Source organism: Panthera uncia (genome assembly GCF_023721935.1).
Source record: "Panthera uncia isolate 11264 chromosome C1 unlocalized genomic scaffold, Puncia_PCG_1.0 HiC_scaffold_4, whole genome shotgun sequence".
In the NCBI taxonomy this organism is placed as follows: Eukaryota; Metazoa; Chordata; class Mammalia; order Carnivora; family Felidae; genus Panthera; species Panthera uncia.
This window is the reverse complement of record NW_026057585.1, coordinates 527,020-544,849: the sequence shown is the minus strand read 5'-3', so window position 1 is coordinate 544,849 and position 17,830 is coordinate 527,020. Positions and strand designations below refer to the sequence as shown.

Here is a 17,830-nt window from a genome sequence, read left to right as displayed (position 1 = left end):
GGAACCAATGGTTACTTTGAAAACTAGTAAATAAAGGGAAAGAATCAAGATTTGCCCTACTTTTCCTGTGTAAACTGTTCTTTAGCATAACCAAAAAGTTTCTCTTTACAAAAGCATTATAACTAACAATGAAGAAAATAGAATAAAATTATTTTGGTTTTGCAACTAATGAAATAACGGATTGGGATAATGAGCATCAGTGAACATCAATGACCTCACAAAAGGAAAAGCAAACATGTTATGTGTATCCTGAAGAAAGACACATCAGCTCTAAAGTATTCTTACCAAAAAATTCAAACCCGAGTCTGATCAAGCTTCAGATCTGACTCCAATTCTTAGAAAGTATAGGAAAAGAGGAACACGTTAAATACGAACACAGCAAGGGATACCTGGGTGGCTCAGTCGGTTGAGCATCAGACTTCGACTCAGGTCATGATCTCGGGGTTTGTGAGTTCAAGCCCTGTGTCTGGCTCTGTGCTGACAGCTCAGAGCCTGGAGCCTGCCTCAGATTCTGTGTCTCCCTCTCTGCCCCTCCCCCGCTCATGCTCTGTGTCTCTCTCTCTCTCTCTCTCTCAAAAATAAGTAAACATTAAAAAAACATATGATCACAGAAATATATTAGAAAAAGACTATGAGGATCCTACAAGACAAATGATCTTGCTTCTTCGAAAAAAAATAACAAGGGACAGGGAGGAAAAGGGAGAGAGAGAGACTACAGATTAAAAGAGCTGTAAGATACAGATCAATCAGTTGCACTAAGGGGACCTTATTTTATTCTAATTTGTGCAAACTAAAAAGATACCTTTATGAGATAATTGGGGAACATTTGAACATTGGATACTATGGAATTCTTACTAATTTTTTAGGTACATCTCAATTATATTTTAATAATAAAAGAGTCCTTGTCCTTTAGAGATCTATATTGAAATATTTATGGATAAAATACGTTGTCTGTGATTTACTTAAGAACAATCCAGCATTGGGGTGGCAGCTTATAGGGCTATAAATTAAACAGGACAGCACCCAGGAGTCAGATTATACTGTTCTATTTTTGTGGATCTTTTCCGTGATAAAGAGAAAAATGGGACAGGAGGTAAAAACAATCATTTGTGCCTAGCATTCCCTTTTAAACACACTTTCACGCTCATTATTTCCCTCCAGTTTTACAACCACCCTGTCGGGAGGTAGGGTAGGTGCTGTCATCTCTACTTTATTGCTAAAGAAGGAGAGACTTGGAGAACTTACTGAAGATCACACAACTGGTGTGTGGTGTCCAAGACCAGACTCCGCGCGTTCTTGGACCTGGGGAAGACTGTGTGGTGCAGTGAGGATCCAGGGAGGGTCTGGCTTCTGTTGACATTGGAGCAGTCGCCAGTGTCCCACAGTGCTGCAAGTTGAGGACTGCAGAGTTAGAACACTGGCTACTGGATTTGCTAATACAGTAAGGACTTGTCTGGCCCTGGGGGAAAGCAATTTGAGGCATGGGGAGGAGAGAGCAGATTGTAAGCGGCTTGAGGAGGTTTAGTGGTGAGAAAATGGGGAGCAGGGGAACTAGCATTGATGAAGCAGTCCCTGCTGCCTGGTTATTAATTTACACCCTCCCTGACTTGCATATTTGGTTTTCTTCCTCTTCCAGAAGTTAATCTCTTTATGGACTGGACTTGCAACGTTCCTGTGTCATTGTCTTTGTTTTGCGTTCCTTCCAGGAGCCGTGATGACTCCACAGATCATGGGTAACGACAGTGTTGACACTCAGTTGCTGTGGGCATAAAATACGAATCTGGTAACCGGAGCATTTCTCTTTGGGAAAGTTCTTAGCTGAGAGAGGTAGGGCTTGGGTTCAGGATTACCGTTGCTTCTCTCTGCTCTCACAGCCTCTGTTCACCGGGGCCCGGGATCACAGAAACTAGTTCCCAGCCAGTGCAGACTTGTCTTTTCATCCAGGGTTTTCTTTCTTGGCTGCAGTCGTGCAGCAATGCTTTCTTCACGGTGACTTGGGGAGATTTAGTGGATTAGAGAGGGCAGAGAAACAAAGCATGAATTATCACTGTCCCAGCACAGGTGTGGTCCCTGCCCGCTGTCTTTCTGCCTGAATTCCCAGTATCTCTCTCACCGGTTCGCTTGGTGGACAGTACAATAGGGTCGTTGTGAGGTGGGTGGGGCGGTGAGGCACTGAAGTCTTCTTGAGGTGCAGTGGGCGGGGAAAGAGCCTCTCCCCCAACACTGGAGCTGGGCCATGAATTGTTGGTGGGACGCCCAGCTTCACCATCTTTATATATTTGCATGACTATATATTTCATTTATAGAAGCTCTCTTTGGTTCTTTTTTTCTTCATGTGTTCTTGTTTTATGTGTGCAATTTTTTGCTTTATTTTTATAAACATTTTAAACATCCTCATGTTAAAGTCGTGTCCAGCTTGCTCACTCTCTGTCTCTCTCATTTCTTGGGTGCAAAGTCTCTCCTCTTGGATAAACTGATGGTTGTCCCTCATGGGCAATATAATGTTTGTCTGTGAGCCCATTTGAGCAGGATTTGTCTTCTGTAGAAATCCTCCAAGTGGTTGGGTTGTCTTCACGCGGTGGTTTGCATTTGACTTTTGTGTTTCTTACTGCCCCAGAGCACTTTTTAGATAACTTCTTAGCCTAGGGATTTGGTACTAGGGAGCAGTGTGTGTGAGAGCCCTATAGCTTCAGGAAGCACAGGTGTGGGACTCTGATTTCTCTGATGACTTTGTTCCCCAGACCCTGGAGCTTATTCTGAGCTCTGTCTAGGATGGTAGGATGAGTTTTCCGGTCTCTATCAGGGACAGTGCAACTTTTTAGTAGTTGTCTCCTTCAGGTAAGGGCTCACTTCCTGTTCTCCACTGCAGCTCTGGGTCACATGGCCTCCACTCTGGGGTACTGTTACAGCTCTGAGTTCCCTTTTTGCTTTTGGCATCTGGATATTGCTCTTTCTGCCTTTTGGTTGACCAAATATTTGAACTTCTGCAGGGAATAGCTTCCATTTTATCTAGCATTGTCTGCAGTAGGTCTTGCTGTATCTGCTCCATCTTCAATCTTGACAGAAGTCCTAGCATCATGGTCCAGATCTTTATCAAAAGGAATGGCTTTGGGCTGAATTTTTTTCTTTTTTTCTTTTCATTAAAAAAAGAATCAACATTGGGGTGCCTGGGTGGCTCAGTCGGTTAAGTGTCCAGCTCTTGATTTCAGCTCAGGTCATGATCTTATGGTTTGTGAGTTCGAGCCCCACATTGGTCTCCCGGCTGACAGCGCAGAGCCTGCTTGGGATACTCTCTTTCCCTCTCTCTCTGTCCCTCCCTCACTCATTCTCTCTGTCTCTCAAAAATATATAAACTTTAAAATTAAAAAAGAAGAACATTGAATTTGGCAATGATTTCTTGGATATGACAGCAAAATCACAGGCAATAAAAGAAAAAATAAAGAAACTGGACTTCATCAAAATTAAAAACTTTTGTACATCAAAGGACATTATCGATAGAGTGAAAAGGCAACCCACAAAATGTGAGCAATTTTGCAAATCATGAATTTGATAAGGGATTATTATTTACAAATTCAACTCAATAACAATAAAATTATCTGATTAAAAACTGGGCAAAGTCACCAAATTATATACATAAACCATATACAGTTTTTCTATATTAATTATACCTCAATAAAGCTGGAAAAAAATGGGTAAAGGACCCAGATATATTTTTCCAATGAAGATATATACATGGCCAAGAATTACATGAAAAGATGCTCAACATCAATAACTATTGGGGAAATGCAGATCAAAATAATGAAATACCACTTCATGCCCAAAACAGAAAAATAACAAGTGTTGGTGAGCATGTAGAGAAATAGGAACCTTGGAGCATTGCTGGTGAGCATGTAAAATGGTGTAGCTGCTATGGAAAAAAGTATGATGGTTCCAAAAAAAATACAGCAATTCTACTTCCGGATATGTATCCAAAGGAATTGAAAACGGGCTTGAGCAGATATTTGTATATCCATGTTCATAACAGCACTATTCACAATATCCAAAAGGTGGAAACATTCTAAGTGTCCGTTGATGGATGAATGGATATACAAAATGAGGTATACACATACAATGGAATATTATTTAGCCTTAAAAAGGAAGGAACTTCTGACATATCCCACAATATGGATGAATCTTGAGGACATTATGCTAAGTAAAATAGGCCAGTTATAAAAAGGACAAATATTGTATGATTTTGCTTATATGAGGTATCTGCAGTAGTCAGTTCATAGATATAAAAAGTAGAATGTTGGTTTCCAGGAATGAGAGAAGCAGGGAATGAGGAGATAATATTTAATGTGTACAGAGTTTCAGTTGAGGAAGATGAAAATGTTTTGGAGATGGATGGTGAATTCACATTCAACAATGTGAAAAATGTACTTAATGCTTCTGAACTGTGTATTTAAAAATGGTTAAAATGTTAATTTCATGTTATATATATTTAAACACAATATAAAATAAAAAAGAATTCAATAAATTAAGAAAATTTCCAAAAAAAAATCATCTATGTGCATTAGTGGTGGCACTTTATCCTCTGCCTCTTTCTGCGGCAGGAATGGCCATGTGGTAGGGAAATACTGATGTCCCCACTCTACAATGTATCGGATATCCTCCCTGTCCTTCCAGATTCACTTTCTATGCTTCTCTGTCCTGCTTAGTCTTCAGCCTGGGTTGTCCTATGGAAGACACTGGCAGGAGATCAGAAGGTGGGAAGAGAAAGAAATTGATGTTTATTCCCTTGGCTCCTTCCTGCTTCGTGTACTCTGACAGTGGATGCATTTCTGTACCTAAGGCCACAACATCTGGGAGGGACCCCTCTCTCTTACCTGTGGCTCTTGCTGGCTTCCAGTGACTGCTCCCTTGCCTTTCCCAGTCAGGCCTGGTGGTGGAAACAGCTTCTTAACTTTGCTAGTTCTGGTGCTTTGCTATCCATCGTTGCCTCTCTTATCCCTGCCCACACCTCTGTGATAGTTTATTAAACTTTCTTTAGTGACCCTTTGAGTGTGCCTGTGTTTTCTATGGGGACCCTGACTGATAAAGCACACCAAATCTGATTTTATAGCGTTATCTATTTTTTTTTTCCCGATCTACTACAGTAGTCCCCTCTTATCTGTGAGGGATATGTTCCAAGACCCCAAGGGTAGTACCAAACCCTATATATACTATGTTTTTTCCAAGCATACGTATCTTTGATAAGGCTAAACTTATAAACAAGGCACAGTAAGATATTAACAACAATAATAAAATAGGAAGGTTGCAATAATATACAGTAATAAAAATTATGTGAATGTAATCTCTCAAAATATCTTCTTATACTGTCCTCGCCTTTCGTGTGATGATGTGAGATGATAAAATGCCTGCATGAGGAGATGCAGTGAGGTGAATGATGCAGGCCTTGTGACATAGTGTTGGGCTGCCATTGACCTTCTGGTGGTGTGTCAGAAGGAGGATCATGTGCTTCTGGACCGCAGGTAACTGAAACCGTGGATAAAGAGGGCTACTGTAAATGCTGGGCACCACATTAAGTACTAGTGATGTCAGGGTGCATTTAACAAGGTTCTTGTTCTTGAGTTCTCAGGCAAGTCTGGGAAGACAGACAAGTAAAAGCACCATTGCAACAGAGTGGTAAGTGCTTATGAGAGAGGTAAACAAGAGTGCTGTGACAACATAGAATAAGAACATTGAAACCAGTCTTGGCTGCAGGTGGGTGTAGGGAAGACTTCTCAAGGCGGATGACACTTGTGCTGCTCTAGAGGATGAGCAGGAAGAGGTGGAAAGGGGAGAGTGGGCCTGCAGGGCAGCAAGAAGAAGTTATGAAGGCATAGAGGCATAAAGCTTCGCGAGACTGGAGGGCAGGCAGTGACCAGACCGCGATGACTCTTGAGTGCCCCAGGACAAGTCTGGTTTCTATCCTGCATGTTGAGAGGAACCAATGCTGTTCTACCACGGGAGTGACCCCATCAAGTCTGCCTTTAAAACCTCTTTGATCACAGGGTGGAGAAAGGAGTGGAAGAGGTCAAACTGGGGACAGGGAGAAGAGTAAGAGAGCTTATTGCAAAATAGTAGAGGCTATCTTTTCCAAAGGAGAGGGACCAGTAATTAGCTGATTAATTAAAAGAAATCAGTTCAGGGGTGCCTGGGTGGCTCAGTAGGTTAAGCGTCCGACTTCAGCTTAGGTCATGATCTCACAGTTCGTGAGTTCGAGCCCTGCATTGGGCTCTGTGCTGACAGCTCAGAGCCTGGAGCCTGCTCTGGATTCTGTGTCTCCCTTTCTCTCTGCCCCTCCCTCCCCTCCCTCTCTCTCTCAAAAATAAACATTAAAAAAAAAATTAAGCAAAAGAAAAAAGAAATCAGTTCAAATGGGTATTTATAAAAGTAACAATATTTCAAACATTTACTTAAAACATGTATGGGGGCACCTGGTTGGCTCCATGGGTTGAGCGTCTGACTTCAGCTCAGGTCATGATCTCATAGCTTGTGAGTTCAAGCCCCGCGTCGGCTCTGTGCTGACAGCTCAGAACCTGGAGCCTGCTTCAGATTCTGTACCTCCCTTCCTCTCTGCCTCAACCCACTCGCATTCTGTCTCTGTCTCTCTCAAAAATAAATAAACATTAAAAAAAAAAGTACGTTTACCAGGATTTTGCTATGTTATCTTTCTAGTGTAAATCATATTCATAATGATTTTTAGGTTTTTTTTAATGGAAAATTTAAAGATACTTATGGGGCAATCTGAGTGAAAGATGCTTCTAGATTTTTACCAGTTTCTTCCTCATTTGTTCATGGTTGTCTCAGATACAACTACATCAACTACAGTGATCTTCAGTGAAATTCCCTAATCAAGTCTTTGAAAAGAATTCAATTTGACTTTCATAAAACAACTATCTATACCCATATTTTATTGGTTTATAGACTAATTAAATTTCAGGTTATAAAGAATAAGTACAACTGATATAAACAGGTTTCAGAACAACCACAAATACGTTCTTAGCGAACACATGATTTCACTGATGGGGGCTCCCCTAGAGTTATCCATTACCCTTGGACATTTGTGGTTCTTTGGTCATCAGTCAGCAGTTTTTTTAGAAAGAATGGGGAGATGGTTAAATGAATCAGTTACAAGAAAGTCTGAAAGAAGGCAACAAGGGTGGAGAGGAGGAGATGCATGTGCCAGAAGTAAAACCCAAGATGTGATGACTGGATGTGGTTGTGAGCATGAGACGCCTAGGATTATCTCCAGGTGCCTCGTTTGGACAGCTGGGTGATGGTGGTGTAACTCACTGAAACCAGGAATGAAACAAGAGCGGGTTCCGGGAGAAAGATGTAGAGTTGAGCCTTGAACAACACAGGTTTGAACTGGGCGGGGTCCACTTACATGTGAATCTTTTTCAGTAAATATATTGGAAATTTTTTTTAGAGATTTGTAACAATTTGAAAAAACTCATGAACTGCATAGCCGAAATATCAAAAATGTTAAGAAAGAGGTATGTCATAAGTGCATAAAATATATGTAAATACTAGTCTATTTTATTACTTCCTGCATAAAGTATACAGAAATCTATTATAAAAGTTGAATTTTATCAAAACTTACACACACTTACAGACTGTATGTGGCACCACCAAGAGAAATGTAAAGCGTAAAATGTAAAGTGTAAAAATGCAGTATGAAACGTCATAGAACTCATTGTAGTATATACGCTACTGTAATAATTTTGTAGCCACCCGTTGTTGTCATTGCAGAGAGCCCAAATGTTTTGAGTGTCCCAGTATCTGCACAAAACACTGTGTGATGCTAATACCACCACCTGAACAGTTGCCTGGCTGGTAGATTGTGTATTGTAGTAAAAAGTAATCTCTTGTGGTTCTTGCTATTAGTAATTAAGTTTATGGGGAGTCAAAAATTATGTGGATTTTCAGAGGTGCCTGGGTGGCTCAGTCAGTTGAGCGTCTGACCCTTGATTTTGGCTCAGCTCATGATCTTGCAGTTCATGGGATCGAGCTCACATTGGGCTGGCTACACCAAGCCTGCCTGGGATTCTCTCTCCCTCTGTCTCTCTGCTCCTCCCCAGCTCACACACGTGCACTCTCTGTCTTTCTCTCAAAATAAATAAATAAACATTGTTTTAAAAAGTTACATGTGGGTTTCTGATTGTGTGCACATTGGTGCCCTGACTCCTGTGTTGTTCTGGAGTTGACCGTAGAGTCCGGTTTCAAACATGTTTGTTTGAGATACGTGTTCCTTAGTGGGTGTGCGCCTTGTATTTGTAGCATCCGTCTCCCCCACCTGACCCACTCTCCCCAACTCTTGGTTCTGTACTTTGGGTGGGACCCCACCCCAGTTCCAACTAAGGTCAGGTACACGGTTCAGGCTCCCACTGATCTCTGCATGGCAGGCCTGCAGACCCACTGATTCACCTAGGGGTGGAAACAGCCCAGGAATTTAGAAAGACACCATCCTTTTGGCTGTGCTGAAGCTAAAGCTGTCCCTTGGCTGTTCAGTTATATGAGTCAATAAATTCCTGCTCTGCTTACAGTTTAAACTGAATTTCCTGTCAGCTGCAACAAGAATCCTGGCTGTGGGACAGCCAGGTAGAGATGTTGGGTTCAACCAATGACTTGAGAATTCTAGAGATAGATTTGGGCTGGGGATATATAAATGTAAGTCATGAGTGTATAGGTCAATGCCATGAGTTTGAAGGTCACCAGGAAAAACAGAGGCCAGTTAGTTTGAGTGCCATGACACAGGAAGCACACAGCATGATCCTACGTGGAAGGGCCCCCTCATCCCTACCTCGTATTGCGAGGTTTCCTGGAGGAAAAAAACATGTAGGCTGAGAAGCCAGGGTAAGTGGAACCATACCTGGGAATGGGTGTGGGGAGGGTGGGACAGCTCCAGGCAGAGAGCTCAGGCCAGGAAGTGAGTGCAGCCCAGTGTGTTGAGAAAAGTAAGGGTCCTGATGGCTGGAATGTAGAGGGTGCCCCTGTGAGGGCAAAGCAGGGGAGGTCCAATGCGCAGCAAGCTGAGTGGGGGCGCATTGTGTCCCTTACATGCCCAAGAGCCCCAGGGAGTCTGCCAAAAGGCTTTAAGCTGGAGAGCAACGGCATCAGAGGCTTCAGGAAGGAGGGTCTGGAGAGGGGCAGGGCCGCAGAGGAAGGCGCTGCTGTATCCAGACAGAGGCTGTGGTGCCTGGGGTCAGGGGGAGGCTGGAGCGGGTTTGAGGGCTATCTTGGTGCATTCGATGAGCTTGAGGGCTTGGGTGAATGTGAGGAGTGACTTCCATGTTTCTGGGCAGGGTGGCTAGGTGGACGGAGGTGCCATTTCCTGAGATGGGGGCAGTGGAGGAGGGGCCTGTTGGGGGCTTGGGAGCACGGTGAGTTCAGTTTGGGGTACAATGAACCAGAGTGCAAGTTTCTTGAAGACAAGACTCTTCTCTGCCTTATTCACTCTGGGAATGAATACACAGATACACAGAACAGTCTTACACATTTTAAGTAAATCTTTAATACTTGAGTACGTGAAAGATACCTGTATTATTTTATTAAAAAAATTTTTTTTTAATGTTTCTTTTTGAGAGACAGAGACAGAGTGTGATTGGGGGCAGGGGGCAGAGAGAGAGAGACACACACAGGACCTGAAGCAGGCACCAGGCCCTGAGCTGTCAGCACAGAGCCCGACCCAGGGCTCAAACCCATGGACCATGAGGTCATGACCTGAGCTGAAGTTGGACACTTAACTGAGCCAACCCAAGTGCCCCATGTATTATTAGTCTTAAATGTTTATTTTTGAGAGAGTGTGAGTGGGGGAGGGGCAGATAGAGGGAAGGGAGGACAGAGGATCTGAAGTGGGCTCTGCACTGACAGCAGTGAGCCTGATGTGGGGTTCGAACTCATGAACCTTGAGATCATGACCTGAGCCAGAGTCGGGCACTCAACCGACTGAGCCACCCAGGCGCTCCCAAACCTGTATTATTTTATATGGAGAAATCTAGGAGGCAGCATTGGAGCTCAGGAGCTAGAAGTGGGTTGAGGAAACAGATTCGCGTGGTCATTGGCCTCTACTAGTAAATGAAGACCAGAGTAGGCGAGATGCGCAGGCAGAGTGTGAGGCCTGGGAGGGAGGCTCTGCACACGGTGTGGAGAAGCAGCAGCTTTGAAGGACTGTGATTGTCTGATGTGGCTCCTAACCGTAATCTTGTCCTGCTCCTCTTCCCCGACCTCTCAGACTCTCCTCTGTTCTCCTTTGCTCAGTCTTCTTCCTCTTACTTCCTCCTACCCTTAACCGAGGGAACGCCGCCAAGCCCTCCTGTTTCTCAAGACAGGTCTTCTCCCCAGACTTCAAATGCAGATGCCAACTGGACCTACTAAGGGCAGTTTAAATACAGCAACCCTCACTGAGCTCATCACCACTTCCCCCAACCAGTGCCTTCTGTCTCTCTCCATGATGTGGAGTGAGGTCTCTCTCCATCACTCACCTTCCAAACATACACTTCAGGTAGTTGTTTTCAATCTTGAATTGGAAGCTTGGTACAGATTGGGTCTGTCTTCTTTCAAAACTCGAAGGAGCCAAGCAAGTAAAGATTTCTCAGTTAGTTCCCTCAACCTGATGTCCTAAAGCCACGGCTAGTGATTTCTTGGTAGAACAGCAAATCAGCCAGTAAACTTAGGGTGCCTGATGTTTTTCCATCTCTTCCCTGGCTCAGTGTTCTTTGGGATAATAACACTTTTTAATGAATTAAGGAACTTATCCAAGAAGTAGTTACAAATTCTACTCGAAAAATTTAGGGACTTGCCAGCCTAGGCACTGGTCTTCATTCTGGAATGTCAGAACCAAACAAGCAGTCCCAGAAATGGTCTGATTCATTCTATTAATTTATGAGGGAAGAAACTGCAATCCAGAGAGATTTTTACTAAGAAAACTCACACAGATGGATAAGGAATCTGAAGGCCTCTGGAAACAATTGCTTTCACCTGTGCTGCTTAGGGATGCAAAAACACACTTCTCTTGAGCGGGGGAGGGGTAGAGAGAGAGGGGGACACCGCATCCAAAGCAAGTTTCAGGCTCTGAGCTGTCAATACAGAGCCCGATGCAGGGCTTGAACCTATGAACCACAAGATCATGACACCAGCTGAAGTTGGGCACTTAACCAACTGAGCTACCCAGGCGCCCCATATTATTTTTAACCCTGGGTCAGCCTTCTGGTCCCTTTTTCTAGGCTCTTTCCCTGCTGCTTTATCAGAGGGCTTAGAAAATGAAGACTAATGTTGACACTGGCTCAAGTCCGATGTAAATAAGGAAACCCACATCCCAATACAAAGACCTTGACCACATTGGCCTCCTTTTCATTCCTCCAGCGTCCTGCTCTTTCTCACCTCAGAACCTCACTGTTCCTTCTCGTGGAAGTCCCTCCTCCATCTTTCCAACTGTTTGCTTTGTCTCATCCTTCAGATGTCAGCACACATGAGATCTCAGAAGAATGCCCTCCCCAGCCCCTGTAACCTGTAACATACCACCTTGTAGTCTTTCCTCCATAGGATTTATCTAGTTGTCTTGTTTGCTTATTCATTGCCTCTCCCCTCTCCCCCCTGCCCCAGAAAGTCAGCTCGGTGAATGAGGGACCTTGTCTGTCTTGCCGACTGTATCCTCAGAGCCTGTGGTAGTGCCTGTAGGAGGGGTGAATAGACACTTATTGAGTAACAAGTGACATTTCTCCATCAGTCTGAGTGATCTGGAATGATTCTGTTGGTACCGTGAGTCATACTTACAAATACACCCAAGGTGTATTTTCACTATTTACTGTGCAGTTCTGGGAACTGCTTCCATCAGGCTAATCCCTCCCACGCTGCTTCCTCCCTGGCACAAATGTACTGACTCTCTAGCGTAAATTTTAAAAAACGCCATTTCTTTATTTACCACCAGCAGGACTGGCCTGCACGGGGCAGTGGATGCTCTGGGCTCAAGGACGTGTAGGATGTGATGAGGAGATGATGACTGGGAGGCTGTTTTGAAGGAAAGGGGGTGGTCTGCAGGCCAGGCCCAAGAGCCCCCCTCAGATTTACTTCTGGAAATGGGTAGACCTTAAAAAGGAGTCATGGCAAGCTATGGCCAAGCCGCCAATAAGATTAAGAAATTCTTGGAAGTCCAGTTGCCCATCGGAGTTGGTGTCAAGTTTCTTCATCATGCGGTCAAGGACACCAGGGTCCTTCTGGTTCTGCAAAGGTAATAATAACCATAATAATGATACTATTAATGGTACCTGACCTTGCACTTTCTAAGATACTTTCAGTTATGTTGCCACATCTCATTCTCACAAGAGTGTGAGGTACAGGCTAGGGGTTAGTAACACTCCCACTTCCCAGACACAGTGACAGACTCAAACAGGGAAGTGACTTGCCTAAGAGGAAGACCTGTGCCTGGAACCCAAGTCTTCTGGCTCCCATTCCCGGGTTCCTCTGTGACAGTCAGGGGTTATTCAGTGGTATAAAAGTAGTGGCACACTTTTTCAAGTGTCACCTGCCACTCCAGTATACAAACTGCACAGAAGTGAAGCGATTTGAAGTGGAAAGAAGACGCAGGTCCTGATCTGCCTCATCTTCTACTCCTCTGAGCTCCCCACACATATACACACTTACAGCCACTAGCTACACTGGCTGTTTAAATTAGGGACTTAGAAATCTGTCCTTGAGTGGCACCTGTGTCTGGTGGCTACCACACCGGACTGTGCAGATAGATACAAAACATTATTTCCAACATCACAGAAAGTTCTATGGGACAGGGCTTCCCTAGAAGCTTTGGGATGGAGAAATCAAATTTGAAAACTATCCTTTTACACCACTTACCGTTTCATATGCTCCTTCCCTAAATGAAAGAAACAAATCAACATTCCTTGGGTCATGTAGTTTGAGAACTTTGATCTTTAAAACACACCGTGTTCAAAGAAAAGAAGGAAAGGTCCTTGAATGGTTACTCAGAGCTCACTTGAGGCCTGAGGGCTCCGCCTCTGCCGTGCAGGTCCCTGGCTTGGAGTGAATGAAGAGGAGGCAGGGGTGGGGGAGTCAGCTGCTGGGTCCTCACTCCCAGCCATTTTGTCAGGGTCTTTGTTTTGAGCTATGGGTAGTCTGGGGGGAGGGGCTGGGAGCAGTACCTTTGTGAAGGCAGCCAGCTCTGTATTCATGAAGGTTAGGAACTCTGTCTTGGAGAGTTTGCAGCTATTACCATCCTTTCCAGCATACCTCTGGAAAACAGCAATCAGAGACTCGATGCACCGCTCAGTCTCAGTAGGGCTGGACATTTTTGCCTTGAGAGAAGAAAAGTCAGGGTTCAGACAAGGGCTGGATGCTGGAGAACACTCCAGAGAATCTCATACCTTCATTTTGGGCTAAAGGAGTTTACTAAAAGACTAGGCTGTTTTTTAGGGGGCAGAAGAGCCCAAGACAAACACTGAAGGTCACATTCCATGAGCTTCCCTCCCATATCACATGTTTATTCTGGGTGAAATATAGTGAGGGTACACATGGAGCACGTGGGTGTGTCTAAAAGCAGTAGACTGGGCGCCTGGGTGGCTCAGTCGGTCAAGCACCCGACTTCGGCTCAGGTCATGATCTCACAGTTTGTGGGTTCGAGCCCCACAGTGGGTTCTGTGCTGACAGCTCAGAGCCTGGAGCCTGCTTCCGATTCTGTGTCTCCCTCTCTCTCTGTCCCTCCTCTGCTCATGCTCTGTCTCTGTCTCTCAAAAATAAACAAACATTAAAAAAAAAATTTTTTTTTTAAAGCAGTAGACTGTCTGGATGAGTGTGACTGCGGCAGGGTTTACTGATGTTTCTAGAATCTGTGGGTAAACATGTATAACTATACACCCACAAATCCATATGTGCACCAAGCACTATTTGGAGATTAAATAATTTCCTATTTTCTTTTTTTAATATATATTCTTAAAATTTTTAACATTTATTCATTTTTGAGAGACAGAGAGAGACAGAGCATGAGTTGGGGAGGGGCAGAGAGAGAGGGAGACACAGAATCTGAAACAGGCTCAGGCTCTGAGCTCTCAGCACAGAGCCTCATGCGAGGCTCAAACACGTGAACCTTGAGATCATGACCTGGGCCGAAGTCGGATGCTCAACCAACTGAACCACCCAGGTGCCCCAACAATTTCCTGTTTTCTAAGCAAATATAGAGGCTACTGTGATAAATGAAATTCAGTTCTTTTTAAAGCAATACCGAATTCCTGGGACTCCTGCATTTTCTAGAAGAAAACTAAATGCATAGTTATTATTGTGTGTGGGGTAGGAGATTTGGGAGCTTTTTGGATGTTCAAAAGCAGCTTTCATATTGAAGGTTAAGAACCATTAATTTTACATGGGAGGAAACAAGAGCCACGAGAAGGGAACTGACACAGTAGAGCCACCCCTAGAATTTCAGCCTCCAGGTCCCTATCTGCAATCCTTGGTCTTTGTTCCTTCTTCCAGATGCCACTAATTCTTACAGGAATGGCCAGAGGAACTTCTCTGGTCACATCAAACCACAAAGGTTGATCTCAGGAAGGGAGCTCTCAGGTTGCCACTCATCAGTTCCCCTGGCATCTACAGAGCTGGACCTCATCGGTGGTTGCACCAGGAGGAGCTGGAGGGTCAAATTCTGTGCTGGCCTCTGCCTTCCTTACAACAGAATTCTTGAGGGAAATTTTCTATTTTGCAGAGTCTTCAGGTCATTTCTGCCTTCATCTAGGGCCCCCTGGTGGTTCAGACATCAACTACAGGCTTTCTGGAAAAGTTGCCAGCCACACCCTTCCTCTCGGGCTTTACTAAACTTCAGGTATTAATAATGATCTTTGCTTGGATGGTGACATTTACAATTAGCTTTTACCCCTTAATTTGGTCTTTGCATGGACTTCCTGGAGCTCAGAGCTGGGACCCATAATTAACATGCTTCGGATTGATCCGAGCCCTTAGGGGCACAGCTTTGGGCTCCTTCCTTCCTCCCCACTGCCCCGGCCGCCCCAGGCTTTTCATCTGCAGTGTCTCCACGATGTGTTTTACCAGCCTAGCTGAGCTCACTGCTGCCCTTTGCAGGTGGGAGCATCTGTAAAGCCCTGTCCAGAGGTGGGTTCTAGTGAACTCTTCTGGAGATGGATTCTTTCCCAACAGTCATGTTGTTGGAATGCTTTCTTTTTTCTCAGAGAGAACTTTTTTTTTTTTTTTTTTTTTTTTAAGGAAAGAAAAATGTCCGGGGTTTGGGAGTGAAATAGAATACCATAATCTAGAACCAGAGGTTTTTGCACAACAGTCTTCCTTATCAGGACTAAAATTTCACTGTCTTAATGTGTCAGATGACAGGAAGAAGGTCAGCTGGAAGGACATGCCATATAGGGTAAAAGATTCCAGGCTGAGGATTAAGGGCTTTGTGACCTTTTTTCTAGGCCTACAGATGCTCCTCTGCCCCTTTACCTTGGGGAATTCTGATTGCTTTGCTTCTCTAGTTTCAAAGTGGCTTTCTGCTTTATTTTTTTTTTCCTCCTTAACACCAGGACTATAATTTAGACCATTTTTTTCCCCTTCTTGAAAACTGTTGCTATCAGCCACACATGGAAAAAATTAAAACCTCTGTATTTCTTCTCAGAAGTAATTTTCCAGAGTGAAAGAAAGAAACACAATTACCGAATTACTACTAAAATGGAATTGTAAAATTTGTAAAGCTGGAGGGAGTTTGGGAGATGGTTCCTGAGAAGGGAGGCCCAGAGACAGGAAAGCTTTGCTCAAGGTGAAGCAGAGAGGCTGAAGAGAGGAGAACAAGATCTCCTGCCTGGAGGCCAGCACTCCCCACAGCTCACTGCACCCTCACAGTTGTATTTGGCACCATGATAGGAAGGAGAAAATGGTGTGAGGTAAATGGATACAGTGAAAGAATTTTAAAAATGCATTCCGAATACTCAACATTTGAGGAAAGGGGGAAGAAAAAGGAATGTGAAAAAGAAGTAACACTTGAAAGATTCCAGCATTGCTGTTGTCATTCTTAACCAAAGTGCTTCCCCCAGCCCCACCCCAGCGAGGATCCAAGGAGGCATCCACCTTCCTTCAGGGCAGTCCTTCCCAGTCTTCACCACCTATTGGTGCTGGGTCTGCCTTTTCAAGGTTCCTTGGGACATTGTTACTCCCTTCTTGCATGGAAAGGAAGGAGGGAAGAGTGGGCAGGGATAAAGGCTGGCAAATGTGTTGTGTAAAGGGTCAGATGGTAGATATCTTAGGCCACTGTGGTCCATGTTGTCTCTGTCACTCTTTTGTAGCGGGACAGCAACTACACAGACAGCTCATAAGTGAACGGGCGTGGCCGTGTGCCAATAAAATTTTATTTATGGTCAATTAAGTCTGATTTTCGTATCACTTCAGGTGTCACAAAGTATTATTCTTCTTTCGGTTTTCTTTCAACCAGTTAAAAACGTCAAATCCATTTGTAGCTTGTGCAGGGGTCAGAAACCCTATTTGGCCCGCGGGCAGAAGTTTGCTGACTCCCTTTACAAAAGGGGTCAAGCAGGAGGTAGATTTTGGAGGTGGCCTAATGGAAACGCTAGAGAGAGAATTCAAAGCAGGTTGGCAGGAGCTGAGAAGAGAAAAACAGATGTTGGCCTGAGTGCCTGAAAAGGCGGTGGGTTCAGAGGAGAAGGGAAGGAAGAGGGGCTTGGCGGGGACCGGACTCCTCCCACCGTCTGGGCTGCGTCCGGCTGGCTGGCAGCGGCTTCGGTTTCAGGCTTTGGGGTCTTGGCCGGTTGCCGACAGCTTACTAAAACCGATTTTCCCCGGGGCTCTGACGACTCAGTTCTGAGAAGTGCCCTTCCTGGTCTACAAAAACAACCAGTGCTGACGGATCTCCCCCGCCGCGTCCCGCCCTTCTTTAACTTTTCTGGTCTCCCAGGCTTCCCGGAGCCCGGGGGCGGGCCAGGGGCCCGGCGCGACCCCGCGCCTCGCCCCCTTCCCGGCCGAGGGGGATCGGGTAAGGGGAGCAGCCCCTCTTCCCCCGGCTCGCACCGCATCCGCGCGGCGGAACCAGAGACTCTCTGGTGGCCGCCCCTCATCTGCTAGCACAGGCGGAACCTACGGCTGCTTTCCTTGCAGCCTCTACCCCAGTTCCCTCCCACGACTGACTTTCGCGGCTCGGCTTCCCGCTACGTCCCACAGGAATGAAGGATCAGCATGGCGGCAAGCACACCGAGCCTTTTTTCCTGTCTTTGCGGAGGCAGACACGACAAAGGCCGGGCTTACCATGTCTGCACGGAGCGGTCGCGGGCGCTGTGGCGGGGCGGCGGCGGCGGCAGCGGCAGCGGCGGGCTGTGAGCTCCGGGAGGCGGGCGCGGGCTCGGGCTCGGGCTCGGGCTCCCACCTCTCCCGGGCCCGCCTCCGCCTCCACCCCCCGGGCGCAGATCCGGACTTGTTCGCCCCGCCCCGCGCGGCGCCGCCCGACTCCCGAGCCCGGCTCCCGGCCGGCCGGTCTCCACCCCCAACCCCTTCCCCACACCCCCTCCCCGGCGCAGATACAGACCTGTCTGTCCCGCCCGCGTGGACCAGCGCGCCGCTCACCCGAGACCCGCCGTCTCTCCCTGTCCCTGAAAGATTCTGGACTTTTCTGAATTAAAACTTATGCATGGCGGTCTTGGGTGTGGTGTGCCTGATATCCGTGGCTCTTTTCCGCGAACGAGCTCATTCCGGTTAGAGAGGCAGAAAGATCCGTTTAAAAACGTGCAGCACGGAGTGTGGGCCGTAATTGTAGAGTGGAAGTTCCCTAGAAGCCAGGGCTATCTATCCC

General features: G+C 45.7%; 1 protein-coding gene across 2 annotated transcripts; it reads right to left on the bottom strand.

The window, feature by feature from the left end:
* Window positions 1-11,915: 11,915 nt before the first annotated feature.
* Window positions 11,916-17,378, bottom strand: S100A11 (S100 calcium binding protein A11). 2 transcript variants are annotated; one of them, XM_049616242.1, is made up of 3 exons: window positions 17,290-17,378; window positions 13,179-13,331; window positions 11,916-12,245 (listed from the first exon to the last, which is right to left on the bottom strand). In XM_049616242.1, exons 1-3 carry the CDS (start codon window positions 17,290-17,292, stop codon window positions 12,090-12,092), a joined length of 312 nt encoding a protein of 103 aa, XP_049472199.1. In that variant the 5' UTR covers window positions 17,293-17,378; the 3' UTR covers window positions 11,916-12,089. The 2 variants fall into 2 exon arrangements, with proteins under 2 accessions (XP_049472199.1, XP_049472198.1); XM_049616241.1 differs by lacking the exon at window positions 17,290-17,378 and adding an exon at window positions 16,074-16,112.
* Window positions 17,379-17,830: the final 452 nt, after the last annotated feature.